Source organism: Pantherophis guttatus, chromosome 4, assembly GCF_059756535.1.
Source record: "Pantherophis guttatus breed Tessera chromosome 4, ASM5975653v1, whole genome shotgun sequence".
Taxonomy (NCBI): Eukaryota; Metazoa; Chordata; class Lepidosauria; order Squamata; family Colubridae; genus Pantherophis; species Pantherophis guttatus.
Window position 1 is genome coordinate 42,767,329 of NC_142066.1, and position 27,054 is coordinate 42,794,382.

At 38.3% G+C, this 27,054-nt stretch overlaps 2 protein-coding genes across 4 annotated transcripts in view; one reads left to right on the forward strand and one right to left on the reverse strand.

Moving 5' to 3' along the window:
- The window catches only part of LOC117664481 (parathyroid hormone/parathyroid hormone-related peptide receptor-like), a 25,969-nt gene extending 19,367 nt beyond the window's left edge, over positions 1-6,602 (forward strand). Inside the window, exons 11-13 of one of the 2 annotated variants that reach the window (XM_034415401.2) lie at positions 875-1,016; positions 1,101-1,142; positions 2,673-6,602. In XM_034415401.2, coding sequence (XP_034271292.1) covers positions 875-1,016; positions 1,101-1,142; positions 2,673-3,059 — 571 coding nt within the window. In that variant the 3' untranslated portion in view covers positions 3,060-6,602. The remainder of the gene's footprint in view (positions 1-874; positions 1,017-1,100; positions 1,143-2,672) is intronic. The other variant, XM_034415402.2, reaches the window with a different exon arrangement.
- The window catches only part of DDX42 (DEAD-box helicase 42), a 26,482-nt gene continuing 3,524 nt past the window's right edge, over positions 4,097-27,054 (reverse strand). The window contains exons 6-19 of one of the 2 annotated variants that reach the window (XM_034415399.3): positions 27,003-27,039; positions 24,406-24,555; positions 23,739-23,843; positions 22,082-22,201; positions 20,924-21,100; positions 14,138-14,266; positions 13,730-13,829; positions 10,977-11,024; positions 9,724-9,821; positions 9,301-9,577; positions 8,569-8,795; positions 7,849-7,959; positions 7,656-7,754; positions 4,097-6,600 (exon numbers count right to left, since the gene is read on the reverse strand). In XM_034415399.3, the coding sequence (XP_034271290.1) occupies positions 5,926-6,600; positions 7,656-7,754; positions 7,849-7,959; positions 8,569-8,795; positions 9,301-9,577; positions 9,724-9,821; positions 10,977-11,024; positions 13,730-13,829; positions 14,138-14,266; positions 20,924-21,100; positions 22,082-22,201; positions 23,739-23,843; positions 24,406-24,555; positions 27,003-27,039 (2,353 nt within the window). In that variant the 3' untranslated portion in view covers positions 4,097-5,925. The remainder of the gene's footprint in view (positions 6,601-7,655; positions 7,755-7,848; positions 7,960-8,568; positions 8,796-9,300; positions 9,578-9,723; positions 9,822-10,976; positions 11,025-13,729; positions 13,830-14,137; positions 14,267-20,923; positions 21,101-22,081; positions 22,202-23,738; positions 23,844-24,405; positions 24,556-27,002; positions 27,040-27,054) is intronic. The other variant, XM_087893947.1, reaches the window with a different exon arrangement.

Sequence of the window (27,054 nt, forward strand, 5' to 3'; positions counted from 1 at the left end):
ATATATTTTAAATTGTTTTTAAATTTTATGTGTGTGTGTGTTTTATTGCTGGCTGTGCACCGCCCTGAGTCCCTCGGGAGAAGGGCGGTATAAAAATTTAAGTAATAAATAAATAAATAAATAAATTGGATCGAGGGCAGGATTGGGTCGTCTATGGACTGGATACAGCCATCCTGATTCTCATTTCTAGCTCCCAAAGCAATGTAAAGCAGGCAGGGCGGGTTTGGGTATGTGTGAATGTGTATATGTGAGTCTTGTGAGAGTTTTAAGTGGCAAAAAATATACCTCTTAATAAAAACACAAACATCAGACCAAATTACCCCAGGGACAGTTTAAAGCACTCATTTCTCCCCTTTATCACTTCCCAGCAAGAGTGCAAATTCTAGTCTCATCCACTCTGGTAATTTTGTATAGCAGTGGGCACCAGTGACCGGTTCTGTGGAGAGAGGTTTTTCCATGGACCAGAGGGGGCATGGTGCTGCCTGCATTCCATGGATGGGGCTTTGCTTGCTTGTGTGATCCAGTTTCTGGCATTCTGAGGACTGGTGCCAGTCAACAGACCAGGGACCCCTGCTGTATAGGTCAACATGAATGCTTTCCTGCAGTAGGATAACAAGTGCAGTCCTTTTTGCAGTAATTTTTAATAGTTTAAACGTAAAACTGCTGTGCATGCTTCTAGTGCTTTTTAAGGGTCAACCTTTCACCGATCTTATTACTATCAAGCATTCTGTTTTGTTTATTTTAAACAAACCCAAACTTTCTGGGAGTTGAAGTCCATATATCTCAAAGTTGCCAAGGTTGAAACACTTTTCTGGAGAACAGGGGGGTGACATGATAGCATAAATATACTCCCTCCCCATCCCGCTATTTTCAGAAAACTATTGAAGTCAACCCTAGTCCTGATGCCCCTCTTTGGTGTCCATTACATGGTGTTCATGGCTACGCCTTACACAACTGTCTCCAGCACACTTTGGCAGATACAGATGCATTATGAGATGCTCTTCAATTCTTTACAGGTGAGTTTTTGCTTATGAATCTTGCTTTTGAATCATTCTCTTCCAACTAGTTCTGACTTTTGGTTTGTCTCTGTCTCTGGTTAGGGCTTCTTCGTGGCTCTAATTTACTGTTTTTGCAATGGTGAGGTAAGAACACGGATTTTGCGGCTATGTCTATGTAGGCACAAACATGAGCATGGGTATAAAATTGGCTTTTCAGTGTTTGCATGGATTTTCAAGTACAACCACCAATTTATTAACTCTGTCACTTTATCTGACTTGTATTTCTCCTCCAGAAAAATAATACTGCTTTGCATGAAATATTTACATTTCCCAAATGGAGCTTTGCTAAAAGCTGTGCTTTTTGGCCCAGGATCCTCTTTTCTGATTGACTAGTTGATTGCATATAATTTGTATTCCAACCCAACCATTAATCCTGAGAGGCTCACAATCTTAAAATGTAAAGGGTGAAAACCTTCACAAAAGAAAACAATTTCAACATAACCCTAAAACTAACCACGGCTAGGAAAAAAAAAAAGAACTATTCTCCAAAGTCTGCAGATCATCCAGGTCATGGTTGTCCCAAAAGTGCTTTTTCAGGAGGCAATTTGACTTTCTTGTTTTTTCTTTGGAGATGTTTCACTTCTCTTCCAAGAAGCTTCTTTAGCTCTAAACCTCCAAGTGCTTCAACGATCCTAAAATGATGCAAATGACCAGCTGCCTGCAAGGAATATAAATCCTTCCATTCCCCACTATCCTGTCAGAGCTGAAAAAGCTTCTTGGATGAGAAGCAAAATGTCTTCAAAGAAAAAACAATAAAGTCCAATTGCCTCCTGAAAAAGCACATTTGGGACTATTCTCCAAAGGCTGGGTAAGATGTAAAGTCCTTTTCTGAAGAATAACAGAAAGGGGATCATTCTGACCAGAGGTTGGGAGGAGAAGCTGATGTCTCACTCTGATCCAATAATGACCTCTCTCAACAGTATTATGTTAAATAACATGGAGAACAATACTGTATATGAGCCCTGTGGCATCCCACATAGGAGTGGCCAAGAATTTGACTTCCCACCTCTGCTCACACACTGACTAGACCTAATCATGGAGTAGATAGGTAGTAGACTATCAGTACACTGGTAGTAGAACCAGTGTAACACAATGCCTCCAATCTTCACAGGCAGTCGAGAAATTTCAAGTACTTTGTTTGGAGTTAGTGATTAGAACATCATTGTTCTAAGCCATGGTATTTGATGTTGGGTCTTGCTTAGTATTATGTATGAGCACAATAAATCACGCTTAATAAGCAATAAAATGTAATTAATTTAGTTTGTATGAACTTAGTCAAAAATGGCAATTGCATGTATCAGGCCTACACAAATCATGCTCATTTTTAAAAATACACACTAATCTTTATCTATCACTTTTTTGAAAAACAAACCTAAAATATAATTTGGGGTAACATTCCATCCTAAGACTGTGATGGGTTATCCAATTTGAAATTTAGGGCTAACTTTCCAATTGGAAAAATAAGTACATATGGAGTTTTAGGAAAAAGTGAAGAATTGTGGGCATCTGATAATTTGGACCAAAGCTGCTTCTACCACATATTCAGAATTGAGAACAAGACAAATGTTGAATTAGCCAAGCTTCATTCCTTTGATGACCTGTCTCTATCTCTAGGTACAAGCTGAAATTAAAAAAGCTTGGTTCAGGAGAAATTTGCTACTGGATATAAAGCAGAAGACCCGTGTCACCAGCACAGGAGGGAGCTGTTATTATGGTGGCCTAGCATCCCATGCTACCAATAGTATCAGTCTAAGTATGGCCAGCTGGGGCACAGCCTCTGCAACAGCCATAGCTATGCCTTTGGTTGCCAGAAATTGGCTTATACAGTTAGCCAGCAGTGGTGCTACACTGGAATACTTTCCTGCTTCTTCCACTCTATATAACTGCTTGAGTCAGGAGATGATGCAGAAAGCTCCTGAGGAGATAATGAAGGCTTTGGTGGATTCTCCAGGCCTAGAAAATAATTCCTGCTTGAAAAAAGATATTGAGACCATGCTATAGAGATTAAAAAAAAAACATGTTTATCCATAGTTAGCAAGTTGCTAGATTGAATCCTGAGCTACTCATCTCTGTAGTGACTAGGGTTCGCTAGTTTACTATTGATATGAGAAGATTATTTATTAGCCATTTCTGACTGGTGTTGTGTGCCTATAATTTTATTATGGCTCTAGAGGACTGCTCAGGGAGATAGGTAATGGCTAGCAAAATTGCACCTATTTATTTCCAAACATTCTGATCGGCAAGACAGATCTGCCTTTGTGCCCTGCATTTGCCCGTTCATCCTCAGCAACATTGCTTATCTATATATTCTATCAGTGAAAAGCATTTGATTCTCTCACTTGTAATAGTGCAGTACTCGTATTTTTCATTTTAGGGTTCCAAGATTAAATAGGCAAAATTGTTAGCTAACATTTTGGCTAATTATAAGTAGAGAGTACTTTCTCATTCAACCAATATGGAGTGTGAGAGAAGTAAATTTGTTCTTGATGTTCAATTTATTCTTGTGTTGTGGTATAGTGTGAAATAAATGACAATGTTTCCTTCTAACATTGATTTGTTATTTAATTATCAATTCTACATCAGTGATATACAATGGATTTTTAAAAAACATATTATGTGGACGTTTGTCCCATTTTTCAACAAATCATTCCTCTCAACATGACAGTAACCATTCTGGAAGAGAACTGATTATTCTGCCAAACTAGTGTGGATTTTACAATGAATGAAACAAGCACTGATCCAACAGCGTATTCAACATACTTTTAGCAAGTACACTTTACTAGTCTACTTGTATTTGGAAATGCAGTCTTCAAGATGATCTAAAAGAAAAACAGCTGGTAGGAAAATGTATGATTAAACTTTCTGTATGAAGCACAGAACTTCAGTTAATGTGACAAGGAGTATATCACAAAAGCCAGCATCTCTTAAGGATCCCAGTTTGATTTCATAATATCAATTAGAACAATCAAATATTTTGCACCTTCAAAACTCATTTGGGATAAAAGAATAGCTAAACTAAAGACCATCCAAGACAATTATACTAGTAATAAAACATTTATTAGAAGAAAACATGGAAAGTAAAGGACATGGCATGTCACAGAATCTTAACACAGTTTCAGATATATCTTCATAAAAATGCAAAGCAAGAACATATTTCAACAAACAAGGTATTTTTTCCTATTTCTCTGGTAAAAGAAGTTTAAGAACATGCAATTAAAAATACCAAGCAAAACATTTCGCATCAACTTTCCAGAGGTGTATGACAGTCATTTAGAAAAAAAGTTTTGCCCAGGTCCTCATGTCTGCTTCTTCAAAAAATCATTCCCAAATGTACAAGGTTTAAGCTTGCCCCCGCCCCCCAATCACAGAAACTTGATACATGAAAGGTGCCTCTCCACCACACTCCTGAATCTAATCTTGGGGGTATAAGGAAGGAACAACTTTGCAAACACCCACAAAGTAGCAAACAAAAGATTCTAAATGAATATTGATGAGAACAAAATTAATCCTACTTGCTTCCTATGTTTTAATAGCTGCATGCATGGTCTGTCTTTTCTATTCAAGGTTAATGTAGCTTCAAGAATGTATGCTTGTTAACAAGCCGATATAAGTAAACCTGGATCATTCCTAGATACAAAGAGGCTTCAGTCTAAGTAAACATCTGCTACAATTACCAGTTTTATTGTGCACTTTAATCTCTGCTTCTGCAAGGAAGCTTTTAAAATATAAATGATAGGATGTTGCATAGATTAACATGGAGATTTCCATTTGTCCCATGAAATGTGTTTTATTCTACACACTATTGTAATTGCACTAAATCAAAGGAGTCAAATTCCAGCCAAAGACATTGTCTTACCTAGTTTACATACAAAGGGGAAAGTGGCATTATTGCCTACATATCTGCTGTGTAGTCTTTCCACATCTAAGAAACAATTCTAATTCTTTCTCCTTTAGCTACAATCATGCAGATACTATTAAGTGAATATAAAAGATGGAGTGATCTGCATCTGTTGCCTTAACTGCTGAAACTACGGACAACTGACAAAACAAACATACAAACATACATACATACATACAAACAAACAAAAGGAAATCAAACCTGGTATTCAGTAATTCAAAATGAAAGGGATTTAAATTAATCAGTGCTATTTCATCAGATTAAAAGTAGAGAGAGCAGCTGAAAGACTGATACAAGCCATAATGAAGCAGCAGGCTTTCCATGCATGATCCAAGATGTTGGTGTAAAAGAGCTAATTCCATTCTCTTCCATCCTCGATTTCTGCCAAAAGGATCATCATACCTTTACAATATCTGCTGGTTTATCAGTTTGATTTACTCTCAAACAGTCCGTGAACTGTGCCTATGCGTGAAATTAACAAAAACGGAACTAAGGATCCATGCCTGGGCACAGACAGCCACTATAGCCAGAACAAAAATGTGTAAAGCATTCTTATTGTACAAATTAAAAGGGTGGATGAGTAGGTACATCACCTAAACAAGTCACTTTCTGTCAAGTCTATGATGAGGGAATTAAAATATACCCTATCCCATTTATTCCTATGTTTAGAAATATTTAGTTTTTTTAAAAATCACAAATTCTTCCAAAGGATAATCAGTGTTGTAAAACCACTCAGGATGGACGGATTTTTCAAAGGCAGAGCATGAAGAAATTACATTTAAAAGGAAAATTTCTTTTGACCAAAGCATAAAATCGATGTGGCGTTAAGGAAAGGTGGTTAATATTGGATGTACTGAGTCAGGCTTCCTTGGGAAATGCTATTGTCCATTCTTATCCTTCCAAATAGCCACTTCTGGTACTGAGACCTTTCAGAGAAACACCTTGCCATTTGAGGGGAAGCACAGATGCTTAACTATCCCACCGACTTTTCTTGCGCTTGGGGGGTTCAGGAACTGCAAAACCATCTGTCTTGCTGTTGTCTCGGTTGCTGCTTTCTTTCTTGCTCTCATTATTCCTATTTTCAATATTTCTGTTTTCATTGTTGTTCCGGTCATTGTTGTTCCGGCTGTCTCCATTATTTCTGGGGTCTCCATGGCGACTATTGCTGCTGCTCCCACCTCCAGAGTGTCGGCCTTCACTGTGTCTATGGCTATCCCCATGGCGGTTTTCTCCATGGCGATAGCCTTCCCCATGGCGCTGGCCATCACTATGGCGACTGCTATCTCCATGGCGCTGGCTGTCACTATGACGACTGCTACCCCGATTGTCATTGTATCTTTCCCTGCCTCCACTGTTGCCTTCTCTGTTGTTGTTGATGGCATTTGCACTATTGTAACCCTGAATGCCTGCACTTGGAAAGCTAGAGATGCTGTTTAAGTTTCCAGAACTTGTGAAACCTGGGATACCTTTTGCTAAACCTGATACTGCTATGGGACTGTCAGGTTTAGCTGAGTTCTGCTGGGCTGAATTTGTTGGCACAGAGTTTAAACTGCCTGCACTGGTCCAACCACTGGCACCTGCTGAAGAACTTCCCGTCTTCTGGTTGCTAAAGCTGGCAGCAACAAAATGGCTCTTATACTGGGACTACAAGAGAAAAGAACATTTATAGTAAATATAATAGTATTCATAAAATTTCTCAAAGTAACATGGGACTCTTCTTTAAACACTAATTAAAACTGGAGACTGGGAGCTGAATAGGATGAGCTTCTGCTTAGTAGTCAGAAATCATTGACTAGCACATGGTTGTCCAATCTCTTCTTAACAACTTCCAGTGTTGGAGCATTCACAACTTCTGGAGGCAAGCTGTTCCACTGATTAATTGTTCTAACTGTCAGGAAATTTCTCTCCTTGATTATTTTTCATCTATTGCTTCTTGTCCCACCATTAGGTGCTTTGAAGAATAGCTTGACTCTCTCCTTTGTGGCAACCCCTGAGATATTGGAACACTGCTATAATGTCACCCCAGCCCTTCTTTTCATTAAACTAGACATACCCAATTCCAGTAACCGTTCTTTATATGTTTTAGTCTCCAGTCCCCTAATCATCTTCGTTGCTCTGCTCTGCACTCTTTCTAGAGTCTCAACATCTTTTTTTCATTGTAGCAACCAAAACTGGATGCAGTATTCCAAGGCATTATAAAGTAGTATTAACACTTCATGTGATCTTGATTCAACCCGTTAATTGGCTTTTTTTGGCAACTGCAGCACAGTGCTGACTCATATTTAAGTGATTGTCCATTAGGACTCTAAGATCCTTCTTACAGTTACTACTATTGAGCCAGGTGCAAACTATACTATACCTGCAGATTTTGTTTTCTTTTGTTAGATAACACACTATGTTCAAATCTGTCAAGATCCTTCTGTACCTTAAGCCTATCTTCTGGAGTGTTGACCAAGGAACCTGTTTTGATTTGAGGGGTGGGGTGGGGAATTGTTAGGTGGCCCTTAGTCCCCTTGCAGCCCTCAAGTATTCATGCAATAATTTGAATTAGCAGGATTTCCTTCTTCATAGATAATCTGGTACAAATAGGAGGCACTGGGTTTCAAAGACTAAAGGCCACCTTGGAATGAAAATCCTGATGGCAGCAGCACTAGAATGAGGGCAATGAGATCTTAATATGTGGTCCCTTTCATACTAACCTGAAACGCTGCTTTCATTGCAGATAACCTGTCCCCCATTGCTCCTGAGGATGGTTTATATGCTTCATAGTTGACCATTACACTGTTGTTTCCCCGATCCTATGACACAAAGTTGCATTGTTGAATTGAGGCAGAAGTCTTGGGCATGCTTAGTAGCAATAAATATATTTGTTATCTAGGCATCAATGCTTACCACATTCTCTGATCCTAAGCCAGGCCGCTCACGGTATCCCAGGCCACCACCACCAATATTTAGCTTCTTGCCCTTCCCTCCCTTGAAACGCGATTTCCGGAACCAAGCATTCTGGGAGAGAAAATTATGACAATAAAAAATGTTGGGTTTCCAAAATGTCAGCACATTATTGTTTTATATATTCCGGTTACTCTGACAAGTAAGAAAGTGAAAGCAAAACTACAGACGCTCTTTGCATTCTGTAAGTTCCGACTTCTATAAACCCAGTTTTATATAAACATTCAATAGAACACATCTAATATTTTCGTCACACACTTCCATAGCTCTATTCTTAGGACCTTGCTTTAGAATAGCTTCCATCAGTTAATAATACAGTTAATGCTGATCAATGTTCTAACTCAGGGGTCCCCAACCCCCAGTCCATGGACCATTGGGGATGGGCCATGCAAATGGTGGGTGACTGCGTTGAAGCTCCATTTGTGCAAAGGGCAGGTATGCATGCAAAATCATCCCCTCCCCCATCACTGCTGGTCCACAGAACCGGGAAAGTTGAGGACTGCTATTTTAACCTTTTCCCTAAGTTTTGTCTGGCACAGACAAAATATATAGTAAAAGTATATTTTACTCCATCTTACTTTAAATTTACAATCTACACTTCTTATAGTTACTGTATTCACAACTATGTGCTTCAAAAAAGAAAAAGAAAGCACAAGATTTTACCTGCATAGCTAAATCCAAAAGTTCTTTGGAAACGTTCTGATTGGCTCCTTCCAAATTCCGAACAAGATCTCCAGCAAAGTTGCTATCTTTCTGAGTTAACAAGGTGTAGGCCACACCCTTTTCCCCTGCTCTACCAGTACGACCAATTCGATGAGTATGAGTATCAATATCGCGAGCCACGTCATAATTGATCACAGTCTTAATGGAAGGAATATCCAGACCACGAGCTAGATAAAAACACTTCAGTTATAAGGTTGGAATTCAAGAATGCAATTCTCAAACGCTTGTCTTTAAAAAAAACCTGTTTCATTTCACCACTTTCAATTTTAGAAATGATTCTCAGCTATGCTTTTCTATGCAAGTCACCTATTGATATATGCTTTAATGTTAAAGTAATACTTAAGAGAAAAAAGGAGAATGTATCTATTTTTAATATCCCTCTTTTTAAATATGTCTTACTCTTTTTTTCAGACTTTCACATCTCTAATTACAGATCTAAAGAGTTATTTTTACTAAGCTTGGAATAAACACTTACGAATATGTTAATTTCAAACAATGTATTTAAAGAGTGCCCCCTTTCAATCTCTTTCACAGAAATACATTTTCTAATGCCTTTACAAATACATATACGTATAAATTACATATAAAGAAACCATATTGATTGTGGAGAGGGATAAAAGGATGCTTTAAGAAACAATTTCTATATCTTTTAAATCCGGCTTGCAATTTTACCAGCCACATCTGTAGCAACCAGAACTGGAAAGGTCCCTTTCTTGAAATCTGAGATGACTTTGTTCCTTTCACTCTGGTCCATATCACCATGCAGGAGCCCTAGACTGTGCCCCTCCTGTTTAAGGTTGTTGGCCAATTCTTCTGCATTTGCCTTCTTGGTGACAAAAAGGAGGACACTCCCTGAAGAAGTGAATTCCACTAGACGACCAGTCAGCCAGTTCCATTTATTTGGACCAGAGCTGAGGATCTCCACAATTTGAGTGATATCTTCATTTGCCTGTTTGGGGGAGCAAGGTGAACAGAGAACATTAGAATATAAAGCAAATATTTGCAAGCAAGACCAAGCAGGGGAATATGCAACCTTAAGACTTACCTTTTTATTAATGGTTTCATACAAAGAATTATTTTAGAAGGGGAATTTACCTCTCCAATATCTCCCTGCACCACTCGAATTGGATCAATCAGAATATCCCTGGCCAGTTTCTCAATCTTCTTCCGAAAAGTTGCACTGAACAGAAGAGCTGTTAAGTCAGAAATGTAATTCTGATTATATCACATACCCAAAGAGATACCAGAACACAAGCTCTCCACTAAAGCAAGTCCCTTGGAATATAGACACAATGGCTGGATTTACAGGCTACATCAAGAATACAGTGTGTTATAGGAATTGTGGTTTACAAATCAAACAGCAAGTTTAACTAGTTTCTAAACAAAGCCCAAATCAATCACATTGTGTAGTACAATGTGTGAACCAATGCCCACACAATGATGCAGGTAATTCTATACATATTCAGAAATATAAACAACATTCTTCTCTCACATCGTAACAAACTTTATCACATATAATACACTAACTTCTGAAACACTACAGCACTGTTTACCAGTAAGTCCTCATTCAATGCTGATGGTTTCTTACTGAATTAAATGAGTAACCAAATTAAGATATTAAGTAGAATTTAGTCTGAAACACAAGAATAGACAGTTTGTGATATTTAAAAGTTTCTTCTCCTAGAATCAGTAGCAGTTTTCTATATTCTGATGCAGGAAACACAGAAATGCATATTAGGTAACAATCTTAATGTAGCTTCAAAAAAAAAAAAAAAAGAACTTCCCTAAAAGACAAAGGGACAATGAAAACTACAACCGCGCTGACTTCTGTGGAATGGCCTTATATATTGTGTATCATTATACTACGTGTTGCTGCCTTCACCTCTTCCCCAAAACATTGAACACAGCGGCCCAAGACCACCAAGAGTTTGCTGTTCTGGCTGTAAAACTTTGAAACTGAGAAACCTATTTATGATCTATTTTACCTAGAACAATTCCTAATCTTTGCTGTTCAAGATGGTTGCTAGTTGCCTACTTTCCTCACTCATATATACGTGAAGAGGGAGAAATAGATTTCCTTGTCTGAAGCCCATTCAGACAAAACTTTAGACAATAGGGGGAAAAATGAAATCAGAGAAAGATGGGGAAATCAGATATAAGAAAATAAGGGGGGGGGAGAGTGTTTTCTCTTGCTTAAAAGTTGTGTGTAATGCATTTGATATCTATCCTATCCTATTCTATTTGTAAATCTAAGTATAGTTTGATGACTTGAATTAATATTAACAGAGAAATCTAATTCCCTTGAATTATTTTTTCAGAAATCTTGCATTAAGAAAGCCCATACTCACTTTGTCTTTCAGGGCGGACATGACTGGCAATTGATCGGACTTGATACTCTGAAGAAAAAAGAATAAAGTCCAGTGAAAAGCATCACTCTCTGAACCATACCCAACATAGTCTCAATAAATTAATATACATACATACATACATACATATAGATATATAGATATAGACAGAATGTGCAAAATTCCAGAAAACTTCTTTATACTTTTATTGAAGTCTTAGGATATCATAAGAGAAAACTAATTTTGGTAAGCCTGTAAAATAAAGTGTGTTGGAGAGGATACACACAGACAGGTAGTCCTCGATTTACAACAGTTCATTTAGTGACCATTTAAAGTTACAACAGCACTGAAAAAAGTGACATGACTATTTTGCCTTACGACCATTTCAGCATCCCAGTCATATGATCAAAATTTGGGTGCTTGGCAAGTGACTCTCATTTATGACGGTTGCAGTGTCCCAGTGTCATGCAATCAACTTTTGCAACCTTCTCACGAGCAAAGTCAATGGGGAAGCCAGATTCACTAACAACGGTGTTACTAACTTAACAACTGCAGTGATTCATTTAACAACTGTGGGAAGAAAGGTTATAAAATGGAACAAAATTCATTTAACAAATGTTTTGCTAAGCAACAGAAATTTTTGGCTCAATTGTGGTCATAAGTCGAGGACTATCTATATTCATGCAATTCTTGACTTATGACTGTATCGGAGCCTGGAATTTCCATCATTAAGTCACGATGGTCATAGGTTAAGGTATTTACGTGGTGAAATCTAATTTTATGATTTTTTTGCAATGATCATTAAGTGAATTCCCTGGTCATTAAACAAACAGAAACTGCAGAATGCTATGACCAGCCATAAAAGTGAGTTGATTGCCAAGTGCCAAAAATGAAGTCATGTGACCCTGGGGTATGTGTGCAGTTGTTAGAATTCTGGAATTGAGTCATAAGTAGTTTTTCAGGGGACGGGGCTTCCTCATAACTTCAAATGGTCGTTAAGCAACCATTTGTTAAGCAAGAGTAATCCAGAGTAAACCTCCAGACCAAAGAACCTTTGCAAAGAATGAAAAGCAATGTCATTATGACTGCTAAACATCCAGCTGAATGAATAAAAGTATTACACAAGGCCTGAATGAAATGATTTGGATCTCAGAATTCTGTTAATTTTTCTGTTTTAAAACATAAAACAGCTCTGTCTTGAACGGATGCTGATATATTTGAGTAAATAAACTACGGACATTTTAATGCCAATTAACTAGTGTTAATTAATTTCTGAGCCTTTATCTGTCTTAATTTTTAAATCACAAAGGTAAAGTTTTCTCTGAGCAAGGCTCAACTTCTGACACTGCCATCTTTAACAGGAAGTCTACAAAAATAAAATAGAAAAATTGTAGCATAAAGAAAATAAAACCCGAAATCCATAGCTGACCATGTATGAGTTGACAGATACACCAGTCTAAGCCCCCCATATACTAAATCCAGTGAAACTTAAAATAATTCAATATAAACTATAACTGCATTGCAGTTCCTTTCAATTGAACTAATAGCAAATATTGATATATTGTTTAATTAGCTTGTTTATTTAATTGACAGTGCCTAGTTTGGTCTTAAAATTATATGCTATTTTATTTCTTTTTCTGAACACAAAAGAGAGAAAGGGAATACCCAGGATCACTTCTGCTAATGCATGTAGTGCTAAAATCATGGCTTCATCATACTGTACATACAAGCATGACTGATATGCTCATTTTGACGCAATCTTGATATTTACATGCAAGATTTTTAAAAATTCTGTGAAAAAGAAAAATGGAAATTGTTTTTCCCTCAAAGTCACATAAAGGTTTTGGAAGATCCTTTATTGAGGATTTGGAAATAAAATTAATATTTAAATAAATTATTGATAACAGTTATTAATTTAGTAAAAAAAAAATCGGTCCATTTTAGCTCGCACATAACCCTTTTGTCTACTTATAGTATATACAGGCTGTTATAGTCTTTGCCTGGTCTCAATACAGACAAATAATGATGAGGACAACTTCTCCAAAAGAGACCTAGTTTCCTATCATACTTCTGCATGCTTCCTACCTGCATGAAAACATGGCTACAGAGCCAGCGGTTCCATGCCACCTTCAAAGTTACTGCCATCAAGAAAAGAATGGAAGACAAAAAATGTCTCTTTTTTTCTAGTGATTATAACATTCTTAACTTAATAGAAAGGAATTTTTAAATTTCTGTCGGAAGCTTCCATAGATTTCTAAAGGAGGAGAGCTTCCATGCCTGATAGAGATCACTAAAATCTATCTTCATGAATATACTTTTATAACGTCCTCTGCCATGCAAGGACACTACTAAGAAATATTCTCAACTAACCATAGAGATTATGACAGAACATATAACATAGATTAATATTAGTATTCACATTCATAAGATGTATGTTTTGTTCTTTATTTCTCATATTTTTGGTATTCTTCATTAGGCAAAACTACTTGTTTTTTCCATGCTTACTGCATTCCCACATGCAAAAAAATCCCTTCATTTTGCACCAATTATTTCAGCTATTACATAAATATTTATTTATTTATTTTTTGTAAAACTGAAACTGGTTAGGTAGCCTACTAGGGAAATAATTAAACAAAGCATTGGTCTTTACAATAATTTTGCAAGTGGTTATCAAACACTTTTAGAGGACAATCGATAACAGCAACAAGGGCACTATTTATTAACTATGCTTATAAGCACTATTACTGATTACGTACCAAAACCCATATCAAACATCCTGTCAGCCTCATCAAACACAAGGTAAGTGACTCTCTGAAGATTTGTGGCTTTCTTCTTCACATGATCAATCAAACGGCCCTGTGCGGAAACATTTAACATATACCTTAAGCCTGAAAGCAAAATAAATACCAATGGGATTCAAACTACGGGAAATATTTGAAATGGGCATCACTGTTCCAAGTCTCCCTATCCCTTATCATTTGGAAGTCTCCAAGTTTCTGTAGTCCTGTCCCTTATCATTTGGAATTTTTCTGAATCCTGCTAGTGAGTTGAGATTAAGCAAATCAGAAATCAAACTATTTCAGAAAATTATTTTGTTCAAAGGAAGAAAAAGTAAGAATACTTTGTTCTTTACTGCAACACAACCATACTAGTGAAATACTCACCGGAGTACAGACAACAATTTCTGCCCCTTCCTGAAGTGCCTTGGCCTGTTCCCACATGCTTCCTCCACCATATACAGCTACAGATCGCAGATTGTAGGCTTTTCCAAAACGCTTGCATTCAGCATGGATCTAAAACCATATAGGTTCACATCATGTTAAGAATGAAGTAATGAAAAACTGAGAAAAAAGTTCTAATTAAATTTTAAAATTGACTTTAAAAAGTCTTCCTATTTGTTTGCACACTGGTAGGCATTTGTTTGGTAGAAAGGGCTCTTTTTAACATTTTGGTGGCCTCAAAGTACATGGAGCTATAGAAATGAAATGTAGCTTTGGCACTTCCTTATTTAATTATTATCTATTTTATGAATAAAGCTTTCATTTGGTTCACACCTAAAATGATGCAAAAATTTGCATCCAATTTTCAGCACAGACTATTTCAAGGACAGTTAAATTACATGCTGCATTAGATCTATATACTCTCCACATGAGAGTTAATTATTTAGAAAATGTGCATGTCTGCACATTAAGTAAACAACTCTGGGCAGCTAAACAAAATTAATATATAACAAAATGGAAAATACAGTGAAAAGCAAACACAATAAATACAAGAGCCAAGGCATCTCAAAAAATATTCATAACCCCAAGTGGGCATGTAGCATCATTATAACTTTCCCTAACACCTGAAAGAAAAGACAGATTTTTCTGAAGGGCCAACAGATTTGATGCCATCTGGATCATAGGAGGAGACTGTTCCATAGTACAGACTGTACAGTTTTACATCTGGATCATAGATGTCATATGGGAAGACTGTTGCAACAGACAAAGCACATTCCAAGATTCTAATTTTACTGAGATGACTGAAAACATGCCTAGCCAGTCAGATCTTGTGGTGTGATAGACACCCCAGACTCTATTCTGTGGAACCTCATCCCTGAAGAGATAAAAATGCCCCCATTTTGACATTCTTTTTCAAGGCCCTGGAGACATGGTTTTGTCAACGGGTCTAGGACCCTCAGAGTGATATGAAGCCTTTCAAGTGGCTAGTCTGATTGTTGTTGTCAGGGGTGGCGGTGGTGTTTACAGGTTATCCTCAATTTACGACCACAACTGAGCACAAAATTTCTGTTGTTAAATGAAACATTTTTGCCCCATTTTACAACTTTTCTTACCACAGTTCTTAAGTGAATCACTCCAGTTGATAAATTAGTAACACAATTGTTAAGTGAAACTGATTTCCCCATTGACTTTGCTTGTCAAAAGATATCAAATTGTGATAACATGACTCCTGGATACTCCAACCATCATAAATATGAGTTAATTGCCAAGTATCTGAATTTTGATCCTATGACCATGAGAATTCACTTTAATGTCAAAAGTGTGAAAAACAGTCATGTCACTTTTTTCAGTGATATTGTGTCATTAAATGAAGTAATGTTAAGTTGAGGACTACCTGTATTGGTTTTTATAATGGGATTTTATTTTTGTAAGCTGCATAAAATCACTAAGAATGAGTTGGGAGACCATATATATTTTCTTAATAAATAAAGACACAGGCTGTAAAAATGACAACCAGAACTTTTTTAATGCTCTTTAAGGATGGCCCATTTTGAGCATGTTGCAGTATTCCAAGCTGGAAGTGACTAAGGAGTAAGTGACCATGAGGAATGCTGGCCAGGTGATGCAACTGGCTCACAAGATGAATTATGCAAAGGCCCTTGAGCAGGAGCTGTGAATTTATGAAGATACCCCCCCACCCCCCCCACCCCGATTGTGTACCAATTCACTCTTTGAGAATGCTATCCCATACAAAGTTATAGGTGGCTAAGAGGAGGATTTGGATTACCAAACTGGGAACCATATTATCAAGCAGCAGCATTATCTTGGATAAAAGAATGGATTATGTTGAGAAATACAAGACTATTAACTTTAGAGGGGCATGACCTACAACTGGGTTGGCACACTTTTTTATGGTATGGGAAGAACAAGATGCATAGCTATTTTCAAAGACACTGTGAGAAATGCATTATTACTAGTATGGGAAAAAATTAGAGAGAAACATTATTTGAAAATACCAACATGGCTTTCAACAATGGAAGCATCTGTACATCCAAATCTTATTAATATGAGAAATACTATAAGATATAAAGACATGTTATCAGCAACAGGGGAATTGAAAACAAAACAAGAATTAGATGAACAAGGGATTGAAATGGAGTGGTATACTCAGCTGCAAATACAATCGAGATATGAAAAAGATGCAAAGCTATATGGTTTTTACTTGGAAATGACAGCATTGGATGAGATACTCACAGGAACTGAGGAAAAAATGATTAGGAAATTGTACAGTTATTTACTTGAAGTGAAGTTAGAAGAACAAGTCAAAGAAACAATGATAGCATGGGCAAAAATTTTGGGATATACAATTAAGTTAGATAAATGGCAGCAATTATGGGAAAGAAATTATAAATTAACAATGGCCACAGCATATAAAGAGAACCTATATAAAATGTTTTATAGATGGCACATGCCACCAGAAAGATTGGCAAAAATGTTTAAAGATAAATCAGCTAAATGTTGGAAATGTCATCAGTTGCTGGGATATTATCATATGTGGTGGACATGTCCAGAAGCGAGAAACTATTGGGCAAAGATTAGACTATGGCTAGAAAAAATGATACAGCAACATATTGACTTAAAACCAGAATTGTTCCTGTTGGGTATTCTTTCAGAGAAGTAGGGTAAAGAACACACATACTTGATAATAAATGTAATAACAGCAGCGAGAATTGTATTTGCACAAAATTGGAAAGCAGAGAAAATTCCTACAAAGGGAGAGGTAATTAAAAAAATATTGGAATGTGCAGAAATGAATAGGTTGACATTGGCAATTAAAGGGAAAGAAGAGTTCGAGTATTATAACATATATGGGGAAAATTTTTATCAATGGATAGAAAATGAGTATAGACAATAAACATGGTAAAGATAAGAACTTTGGGATGGTTAAGTTGTAGTATATTAAAAGTAAATGAAAAAGGAAAGACAAATGTATGTATTAAGAAATGATGATAAATTATGTTTATGTTTTATGTTTTTATGTTTTATTTGATTTGTATACCGCCCTACTCCCGAAGGACTCAGGGCGGTGAACAGCCAAACAATAAAATAACATAGATACAAAAAATTTAAAAAACCAGATAAAATCAAATTAAATCATTTTGGCCCAGACAAATTAAAACACCCCAATAATTTAAAAACAGATTAAAATTTACATGTTTAAAAAGGGAAGAGATTAGGCCAAGCCCGCCTGATGGAATAAAAAGGTCTTCACAGCGCGGCGGAAGGTGCGCAGATCCGGGATCCTCCGTATCTCTGGGGGGAGCTCATTCCAGATGGTAGGTGCCCCCACAGAGAAGGCTCTCCCCCTAGGGGTCGCCAGCCGACATTGTTTGGCTGACGGCACCCGGAGGAGTCCCTCTCTATGAGAGCATACTGGCCGGTGGGAGGCTATTGGTGGTAGTAGGCGGTCCCGTAGATAACCAGGTCCTAAGCCATGGAGCGCTTTAAAGGTGGTAACCAAAACCTTGAAGCGCACCCGGAAGACCACCGGGAGCCAGTGCAGCTCGCGCAGGAGAGGTGTCACATGGGAGCGCCATGTCGCTCCCATTACCACCCGCGCGGCCGCACTCTGCGCCAGTTGGAGCCTCCGGGTGCTCCTCAAGGGGAGCCCCATGTAGAGAGCATTACAATAGTCCAGGCGGGAGGTGACGAGGGCATGAGTGACCGTGTGTAACGAGTCCCGATCCAGAAAGGGAATCAGGCGAACCTGATGAAAAATCCTCCCGGTCACGGCCGTCAAGTGCTCTTCTAAAGACAGCCGTGAATCCAGGAGGACGCCCAAGTTGCGAGCCCTCTCCGTGGGGGCCAATGATTCGCCCCCAATAGTCAGTGATGGCATCAACTGACTATATCGGGACGTCGGAAACCACAGCCACTCAGTCTTGGATGGGTTGAGCCTGAGCCTGTTCCTCCCCATCCAGATCCGTACGGCCTCCAGGCACCGGGACATTACTTCAAGGGCATCGTTGGGGTGGTCCGGGGTGGAGATGTACAGCTGGGTGTCGTCAGCGTACTGATGGTACTCCACCCCGAAACCACGGATGATCTCGCCCAGCGGCTTCACATAAATGTTGAACAGGAGAGGCGAGAGGACCGACCCTTGCGGCACCCCACATATGAGGGGCCTCGGGGTTGACCTCTGTCCCCCTGTCAACACAGACTGCGACCGGTCAGAGAGAAAGGAGGAGAACCACTGCAACACAGTGCCTCCCACCCCTAACTCTTCCAACCCGTGCAGCATGATACCATGGTCGATGGTATCAAAAGCCGCTGAGAGATCTAACAGGACCAGGACAGAGGAGCACCCCCTGTCCCGAGCCCTCCAGAGATCATCAACCAACGCGACCAATGCCGTTTCCGTGCTGTACCCGGGCCTGAAGCCCGACTGGAACGGATCCAGATACGTCGTTTCATCCAGATGCTAGGGGAGCTGTTGCGCAACCACACTCTCAACAACCTTTGCCACAAAACGAAGGTTGGAGACCGGACGATAATTTACCAACATTGCTGGGTCCAGGGAAGGCTTCTTGAGGAGAGGCCTCACCACCGCCTCTTTCAAGGCGGCAGGAAAGACACCCTCACCCAACGAAGCATTTATAATCCCCTGGAACCAGCCTCGTGTCACCTCCCGAGAAGCCAGCACTAACCAGGAGGGACACGGGTCCAATAAACAAGTGGTCGCGTTCAGTCTACCCAGAATCCTGTCCACGTCCTCAGGGGTCACAGGATCAAACTCATCCCAGATAACATTCTCAAGACCTGCCCCCGTCCCTCCCCCTGAGACTACCCAGTCGGAGTCCAGATCTTCCCGAAACTGAGTGATTTTGTCATACAGATACTGAACAAAATCCTCGGCTCTACCCTCCAAATTATGAAGATGAGGACACAAAAATGTTATACCCAGATGACACATGGCTTGATTAATAATGTACAGGAATGTAAAAAGAGATATAAGTATAAAGTAAAAAAGAAATATGAAATGAAGATGTATGTGAATAGAAATCGGGGCTGCTCGAATACCATCTCAGATTGAATTGAAAAAGAAGAGTTTTTCAATTGAATTGAAAAAGGAGAGTTCCACAAGGGAGTGGAAAAGGGGAGATGAGTAGAGAAGGGGAAGAAGGAGAGTTGAGAGGTGAGAAGAAAAGAACGGGAAAAGGAGGGAAGAAAGAAGGGGGAAAGAGGAGGAGAGAGGGTAAGAAAGGGAGGAAGAAGAGAGGAGAGGGGAAGAGAAGAGGAAGTAGAAAAGGGAAGGAGGGGAGGAATGAGGAAAGTAGAAAGAGAAGAGGAGAGAGAAGGGAAGAAGAAAAGGAAAGGTTGTATTAAAATAAAGGAAGGAGATGGTAGAAGAGCAGACTCGAACAACTAATTAGCAAATGGAAGTTAAAGAATAAGATGAATGAATAATGATTAATGATGGACAAAAGACTGTACATTTGATTATGTTGATAAAAAATAAAAATAAAAAACTTTTATAAAAAAAACCAAAATTATAGGTGGAACAATTCCAGAATCACTTGGGGGGAAGGAAGGCAAAATCCTAGAGATCTCAATTTTATAAAGCACTGATTTGCCAGCTGCTCATCTCCAGTTACTCTCACAGCCTGTAGGCATTGGGGAAGCATCTATACAGAGTGGATAAACATTTTTCTTCAGTAACTTAATTCTTCACTGGTGTTTCTATTCCCATCCATCTAGCACCAACCGTTCATACCTGAATTATACAGACTGCTTCTATAGTCTCTTGTTCTGTTTCCTCTTTTCATTTTTCCCATTGCACAGAAGGCAGAATTTCAGTTTTTTGTTTAAATATTCAGGACAAAACTCTATAACCTCCATGATTATGCCACAGCATCCAATTGGAACAGTATTGTAAAATGAATTTAGGAACACATCTTCACAGATGTGCACATCATTTTTGTAATTATTCTTTCAAACGTAATAGAAAAAGCAGGTAGTATTGTGATGTTCATACATGAAGAATTATATGCACAGCTATATCTTATCAATTTTTTATCAATCTTTATCAATCACACCAGCACAATATGCTAGAAAACCACACTCAGAAAAGCTCTTTGCATTTGCAGTACAAATTCCTTCCTCTAGAGATTTTGTAATTTTCAGAAGAAGCTAGTCCTATTAATAAATCAGCTGGCTTTTTCATAAAAGTAATTTTTCTCTGCTTAATTACCACAATCACAAACTGAATAGGATTTTTAAATGAATAAACTTGTAGGAAAAGCTAAGAAGTGGAGGCTACAAACTATAATCTTAAGAGTCTTCAAAATTATTTTTGTTGTATTAATTTTTCAGACAATGCAACTTCCTATATTTCTAAATACCAATGATCAAAATAAAGATGTAATTCAGTTTTTCCAGGGCTTTGCAATAATAAATTGAGCTTTACTAATGAATAGTAAACTAACATAATATTAAAATCACTAAATGATTTTTCTGAGTTGGTAGTTTTGATCAAAATGAATAATTAAGACAGGATTGTTGCTAGAGGTAGCAATAGATATCTGATTATAACCCCCTTCAGCGTAACCTTCAAAAGATACAATGAATACTATATATTGTAATTTTAGAAATTTATAATATATTATTCCCCCTTCCATAAATATTTGTTTTCCCACATTTCCCCCCCCATAAAGATTCAAATTTACTTACCTGTTGGCACAATTCTCTAGTGGGACATACAATTACTGCAATGGGACCATCACCTGGCTCCAGCTCTTTCTGATCCATAATGTGGATTAACATGGGCCAAATGAACGCTGCAGTTTTTCCACTGCCAGTTTTTGCAATGCCAATCATGTCTCTACCACTGAGTGCCACTGGAATACCCTACAGAGAAAGAGGAACAACATTTTTGTTTAAAACTGAACAATACTTCAAAATACAGCAGGCGCTTCAGAACTTAATAAATTAGTTCGAAAAGATGTCTACTGAAACAAGGAGGAGGGAATTTCATGCCTTCAGATTTTGCTGAACTATAACTTGAACTGCAGGCTGTAGAGTCAATAAGGGATAGGAAAAACCACATTTCAGCAATAAATGGATGATTACAGGTTCCTTATTTTTTTATCAGGGAAAACCACATTTAAACATAATATATCCAATCACACTGTACACTGCCTGAGATGTTTCTGATACTCAAGGCTGGTCTAGAAAGCCAGATGGATGACTTTGGGCCAGTCACTCATTTCAGTGCTACGCCGCCTCACGAGGCTATTGTGAGGAGAACAGGAGAAGGAAAGAATATATGTTTGCCACCTTATAAAAATAAAGGGGGATAAAAGTCTAATCAATCAATCAAAAGAAATTTGATTATACAGGAAATTATAGTCTTGTATCAAATTCTAAGTTGTACCATGTATTTAACAAAATAAATTATCTTCTGATTACGTTCTGCAGATTCTGAGCTCTAGAGATATCAGGCAGAATAGCTAACTTTTTAAACTGTTCTAAATCAGGGGCCCCCACCCCCAATCCGTGAACTGATACTAGTCTGCAGCCTGTTGGGAATGGGGCCGTGCAAGAGGTGGGCGAGTGTGTGAAGCTCCATTTGCACAAGATTTGGTTGCATATGCAAACCTTCCTGCTGCTGCCCCCTGCCGGACCCCAGAGTCGGAAGGGTTGGGACCGCTGTTCTAAATAATTTCTAATTTTGTAGGAATGGTTACATATAGAAACCATTATTTTTTATTTTAAAGAGGCAGATTGGTTTTCAGGCTTTATATCTCCAAATCCATTACATTTGGTAACCAAGTTAGAACTGATAGTCTCTCCCTACTCTCTCAAAAACTATGAAAAAATGATACTTACTTGACACTGGATAGGAGTGGGTTGCGTGTATTCTGATTTTCTGATTTGGTGCATAAGTTGCTCATCAAAACCAAAATGAGCAAAACTACTTCCTGGCCTTGGAGGAGCAGCACCAGAAACCTAGGAAAAAGAAAAGTTAATTAGACATGCCAAAGTTTAAATGCTTATATTATCCATTTAAGAAAATTGTTTAAAATGCTTGTTGGTGTAGAGCAGAAATGGGCTACTTACTTACCCCCGGTGGGGGTTATTGGAAATGATAGGGTGAAACAATTTGAACAACTTGTTCCTCAACAAATAATTCGGAAGCGGGTTTCCAGTATTTGCTGATGTTATTAGAAGGGGCAAGATTAAATTTTTTACATTTTTCCCCCCTGGGACTCTGAGAGAAAAAGCGTTCTCTTTCCCATCTTAAATTTCCTAATTACATCTCAAATGAGCTAAAAATTGCATTATTAATTTCATCCATTTTGTTTCTGAATTTCAGGAGAATCATTTGGGGGTGCTTTAACAATATGTATGAGAGTGGCTTGTTTCAGAGGTTTCCTGCTCCCATATGATTCTTGGTCTTGGAGAAAAAAGAGGATCAATATTGTATCACTGACATCGTTTCCAAATATTGACACTATCACCGTGACGAACCTATGGCATGCGTGCCACAGGTGGCATGTGTAGCCGTATCAGTGGCACGCCAGCTCAGCTCTGGCACGCATGTGTGTGCCGACCAGCTGATTTTCGGACCTTCTGGGCCCACCAGAAGTAGGGAAAGAGGCTGTTTCCCGTCCTCCAGAGGGCCGGGGGGGGGGCATTTTTCTCCTAGAGAGGCTCTGGAGGCTGGGGACAGCAAAAAATGTCACTTCCTGTCCCCTGGGAGTTGAGAAATGGGCCCTTTCAGGCCTCCGAGGGAGTGGGAAAGGCTGTTTTTGCCCTTCCCAGATGCATAGAGAAGATCTGGAGCCAGGTAAGAAAGAAAAACGGGCTTACCAGGCCATTGCGTGTCAGGAGCGGGTGGGGGGGTAGGGGGTTGTGCGCACATGCGTAGGGCAGGGCACATAGAATTATGAGTGTGAGCACACACATGCGCGAACCTCCCCAACCCCCCCCCCCCAGCACGCGATGGCAAAAAGGTTAGCCATCACTGCACTATCACCAGGACACTGAGGGAGGGATGCTGTGGACATGTGATATATAAAATGTTATACAGGAAGGAAATCAGTTATCCTCAAACCCCTATGCCTTTCACTTGATGCACCATAAGAAAAAGTAAACAGCTAGAAGAGCTAAAAAAAAAATCACTATTATGGACCAGAGAACCCCAGGAAACATTTCAGAGTCTAGAAAGAGGCCTCTTTCCAACTCTAAAATACAAAGAATTAAGCTACATGAGCTTAAAAAGTACTCAACAGGAAATAGGTGACAAATTGTCAGAATCAAAACATTTACCTATCAGTTCCCCAGAGTCCCAAAATTTTCTTTTTTTTAATATTTTACCTCCCATTCCTTTCATGTCATATTTTTTTATCCAAACCTTTTCCTTTTGGAAAGCATTCTCTAGTCTGCTGCAATATTGCTGTAAGATCCAGCATCTGTTTAGCACACAATAAAATGTATAAACAAGAAAACAGCCCAGAAACAAGGATTCTTGTTTTCATCTTACCCGGAGATTTAACTTATGGCGCAACTCCACTACTTGTTGTGGAGTGAGACTGGTGATTTCTTCATGCTCGTCATAGAAGTTTTTCTCAAACGGCGGGTATTCAATCTGCAAGCCAATTATTCCTTATTAGTGAGGAATGCCACCTGATCAGGTAAAAGGTAACTATTGCTAGCTCCTGTGATATTATGAATATAGAGAATACTAGCAGAACATTTGAAACATTGGAACATCAAATTGACAGTCAAGATGAGGAAAACAAGAAATGCAATAAATCTCTTATGTCGAAATAAAATCCTTTACCTAACCATTTCAGTTATTAATATCTAATATTTCAGAATTATCATGGCACAATATAAAAGAAATTGAATGCATATACTAACGGTTCCCAATCCCCTGGTCATGGACCAGTACTGGTCCGTGACCTGTTAAGAACCAGGCTGCACAATTGGAGGCAAGTGGCAGGCAAGCGAGTGACTGAAACCATACCCCACCCCACCCGCATCCATAGAAAAATTGTCTTCTATGAAACTGATCCTTGGTGCCAAAAAGGTTGGGGGCTGCTGCATTAGAGGATGTGTTTTCTTCCTAGTTTGCCTTCTTCAATATTATTGACTTATAATTTAGCTTAACACTGATACAATTTTACGAAAAGAATAAATTTCATCACCTCTGAATGATCAATAGGTGGCAGAGGATCAATAATTTTTTTAGATGGTGCTATTGGATTGCCATCACTATCATACTCCAAGTTATCTTCCTCCTCTTCTGGAACCACACCAGCAGTGGGGTTTTCAGCCATGTAACGGAAATAAGCTTCCTGCAGCAAAACAGAAAAGTGTAACTGCATACAGATGAGAAGGAAGAAATGCAGTTTACTGCTAACCACATTAAGGTAATAGCTTACTTTAATGTGTGCAAGAGCAGTAAGAGTCTATTTGAATTGCATTTTCAGCACAGAAATCATCTAATGAAACAACAATGACTGACAAATATGAACAATATTTTTATAATGTACAGAATACAGAAGAACCTAGTAGATTTCTACAAAAAATTAGCTAAAACCACAAAGGACATTGTTCCAAATGACTTTAATATGTGATTTCTTAGGAACATACTTATGCATTATACTAATCACATTCCAAACTCTTTTCTGGATCTCTGATGCATGTGAGGGGATTGACTGTGATTATAGGTAGTCCTCATTTAACAATGGAAGTTTGGGCTGGCAACTAAGTAATGCTGTGCAACATTACAATGGTAATCGTGGTAGTCCTAGTTGTTGTCACTACGTAAACCTCGTGCAGTTGAAGCAGTCTCATAACCACTAATTGTGACTTCCTGCTGGGTTCTCTACTGACTTTACTTGGCAGAAAATGGCAGTAAAAGTTGCAAATGGTGATCATGTGACCTTATGATTGCCAAACACCCCAATTGCATGACTGTGGGGATGTTACACCAGCCACAATTATGAGGACCCATGTTAACGAGTACATGCATTATGGGACAAGATAAATTTCCTAAATACTTTCTTTAGAATCTATTCATAATTTCAATTTTAAAGATAAAATGAAAAGAAATTAAGTAAGATCTTCCCTTCTTTCAAAAGAAAATATTAAATTACACTTAGAGGAACCACCTATCCATATTCTTAAAAAATCTGAATTAAATTTTTCATATGTACATTTAACCAATTTTATTAACTGACTGCTTTAACTATTTCTATAATTGCATCAATACTTCAGTGTTATTTCCTGTCTTTAAACAACTGGGAGAGATGTACATAAGTATTCTCTGCGTATTGTAAGTACCTTGTCAGATTCACTGTCATAAATGAACCAAATAAGAAGAGATGGGAGGACATTATGACACATCTCTATTTATAAGTTACAATTTTGTTGGCAAAAGATTTATTTCTGCATTCTAAACATGTGTAAGCTATATTAACTCAGTGATATACAGGCAGTTATTACACATCCTTGACTTACAATCAGTCGTTTAATGACCAAAGTTACAACAGATATCCAAAAAGCTACTTTTGATCTGTCCTCAAGGTTACCACTGCTGCCCCCATTATAATATTGCATTTTGGGAGCTTGGCAACAAACAATTGCAGCATTCTGCAGTTATGTGACCACAATTTGCAACATTTTTAATGCTGTATTTGCTTAACTATGTGGTTAATGACCACGGTAACTTGCTTTACGATCATTGTAAAAACAACTATAAAGCAAGTCCGGTCCTGTGGTGCTTCAACTAAAAAACACAAAGACTTGTGATTGAGTTTGCACTTTGGTAATGGGTAGAAGACTCCTGCAAATCCCTTGAACTGCAAGGCGATCAAACCAGTCAGTCCTAGAGGAGATCAACCCTGACTGCTCTTTAGAAGGACAGGTCCTGAAGATGAAACTTAAATACTTTGGCCACCTAATGAGAAGGAAAGACTCACTGGAGAAGAGCCTAATGCTGGGAAAGATTGAGGGCAAAAGAACGGGACAACAGAGAACGAGATGGCTGGATGGAGTCACTGAAGCAGTAGGCATGAGTTTAAATGGACTCCAAAGGATGGTAGAGGACAGGAAGGCCTAGAGGAATGTTGTCCATGGGGTTGCGATGGGTCGGACACAACTTTGCAACTAACAACAAAAAATGGTAACTTTATAAATGGAATAGTCTTCCTTTGTCACTCAAACATCCTAGAATTGTGTTTTCTAAAGGTCTCTGCTAAACAATTTTTTTTCCTAATCTCAAACTGTGCCTTAGACTTGCTGTCATAACTTACTTTTAAAGTATCCATAATGAATTGAGTATACTCCTGACTGAAAATACCTCCTACTGACAGGTAACAAGTGGGCTCCACTGGAATGAATAATTACTTGCCATTGTGATATGGTGATGATTGTCCACTGGTTACAGAAGCAACAAGATAAAGGAACCACTGTACAAATGTAGAAAGTGGATACTTCGGGTATCAAAGACATACTAACTTGTTACCAGCACACATGAAGCTCCTCTGTAATATACTAACAAGTTGCAGTATAGTCTAAAAATATTAGATGTTCTAGTGTGAAAATTAAAAGACAATCACAGAAGTTTTTATTAAAATTGTGTTACATGATCTCTCCAATGGCTTCTACTTACACATTCTCAGCTGGGATTTATATGGTCATAAGCATCCTTTTATACTAAGACAGATTTTAACACTAATTTGTTCAAGGGATCCGATTTCATTTTTACATAGATAAAAAGATTTTGTAGAAAACTCACTTGATCATCTTCTTCTTCAATATCATCGCGTATACCCCTGGAAAAATAAGCA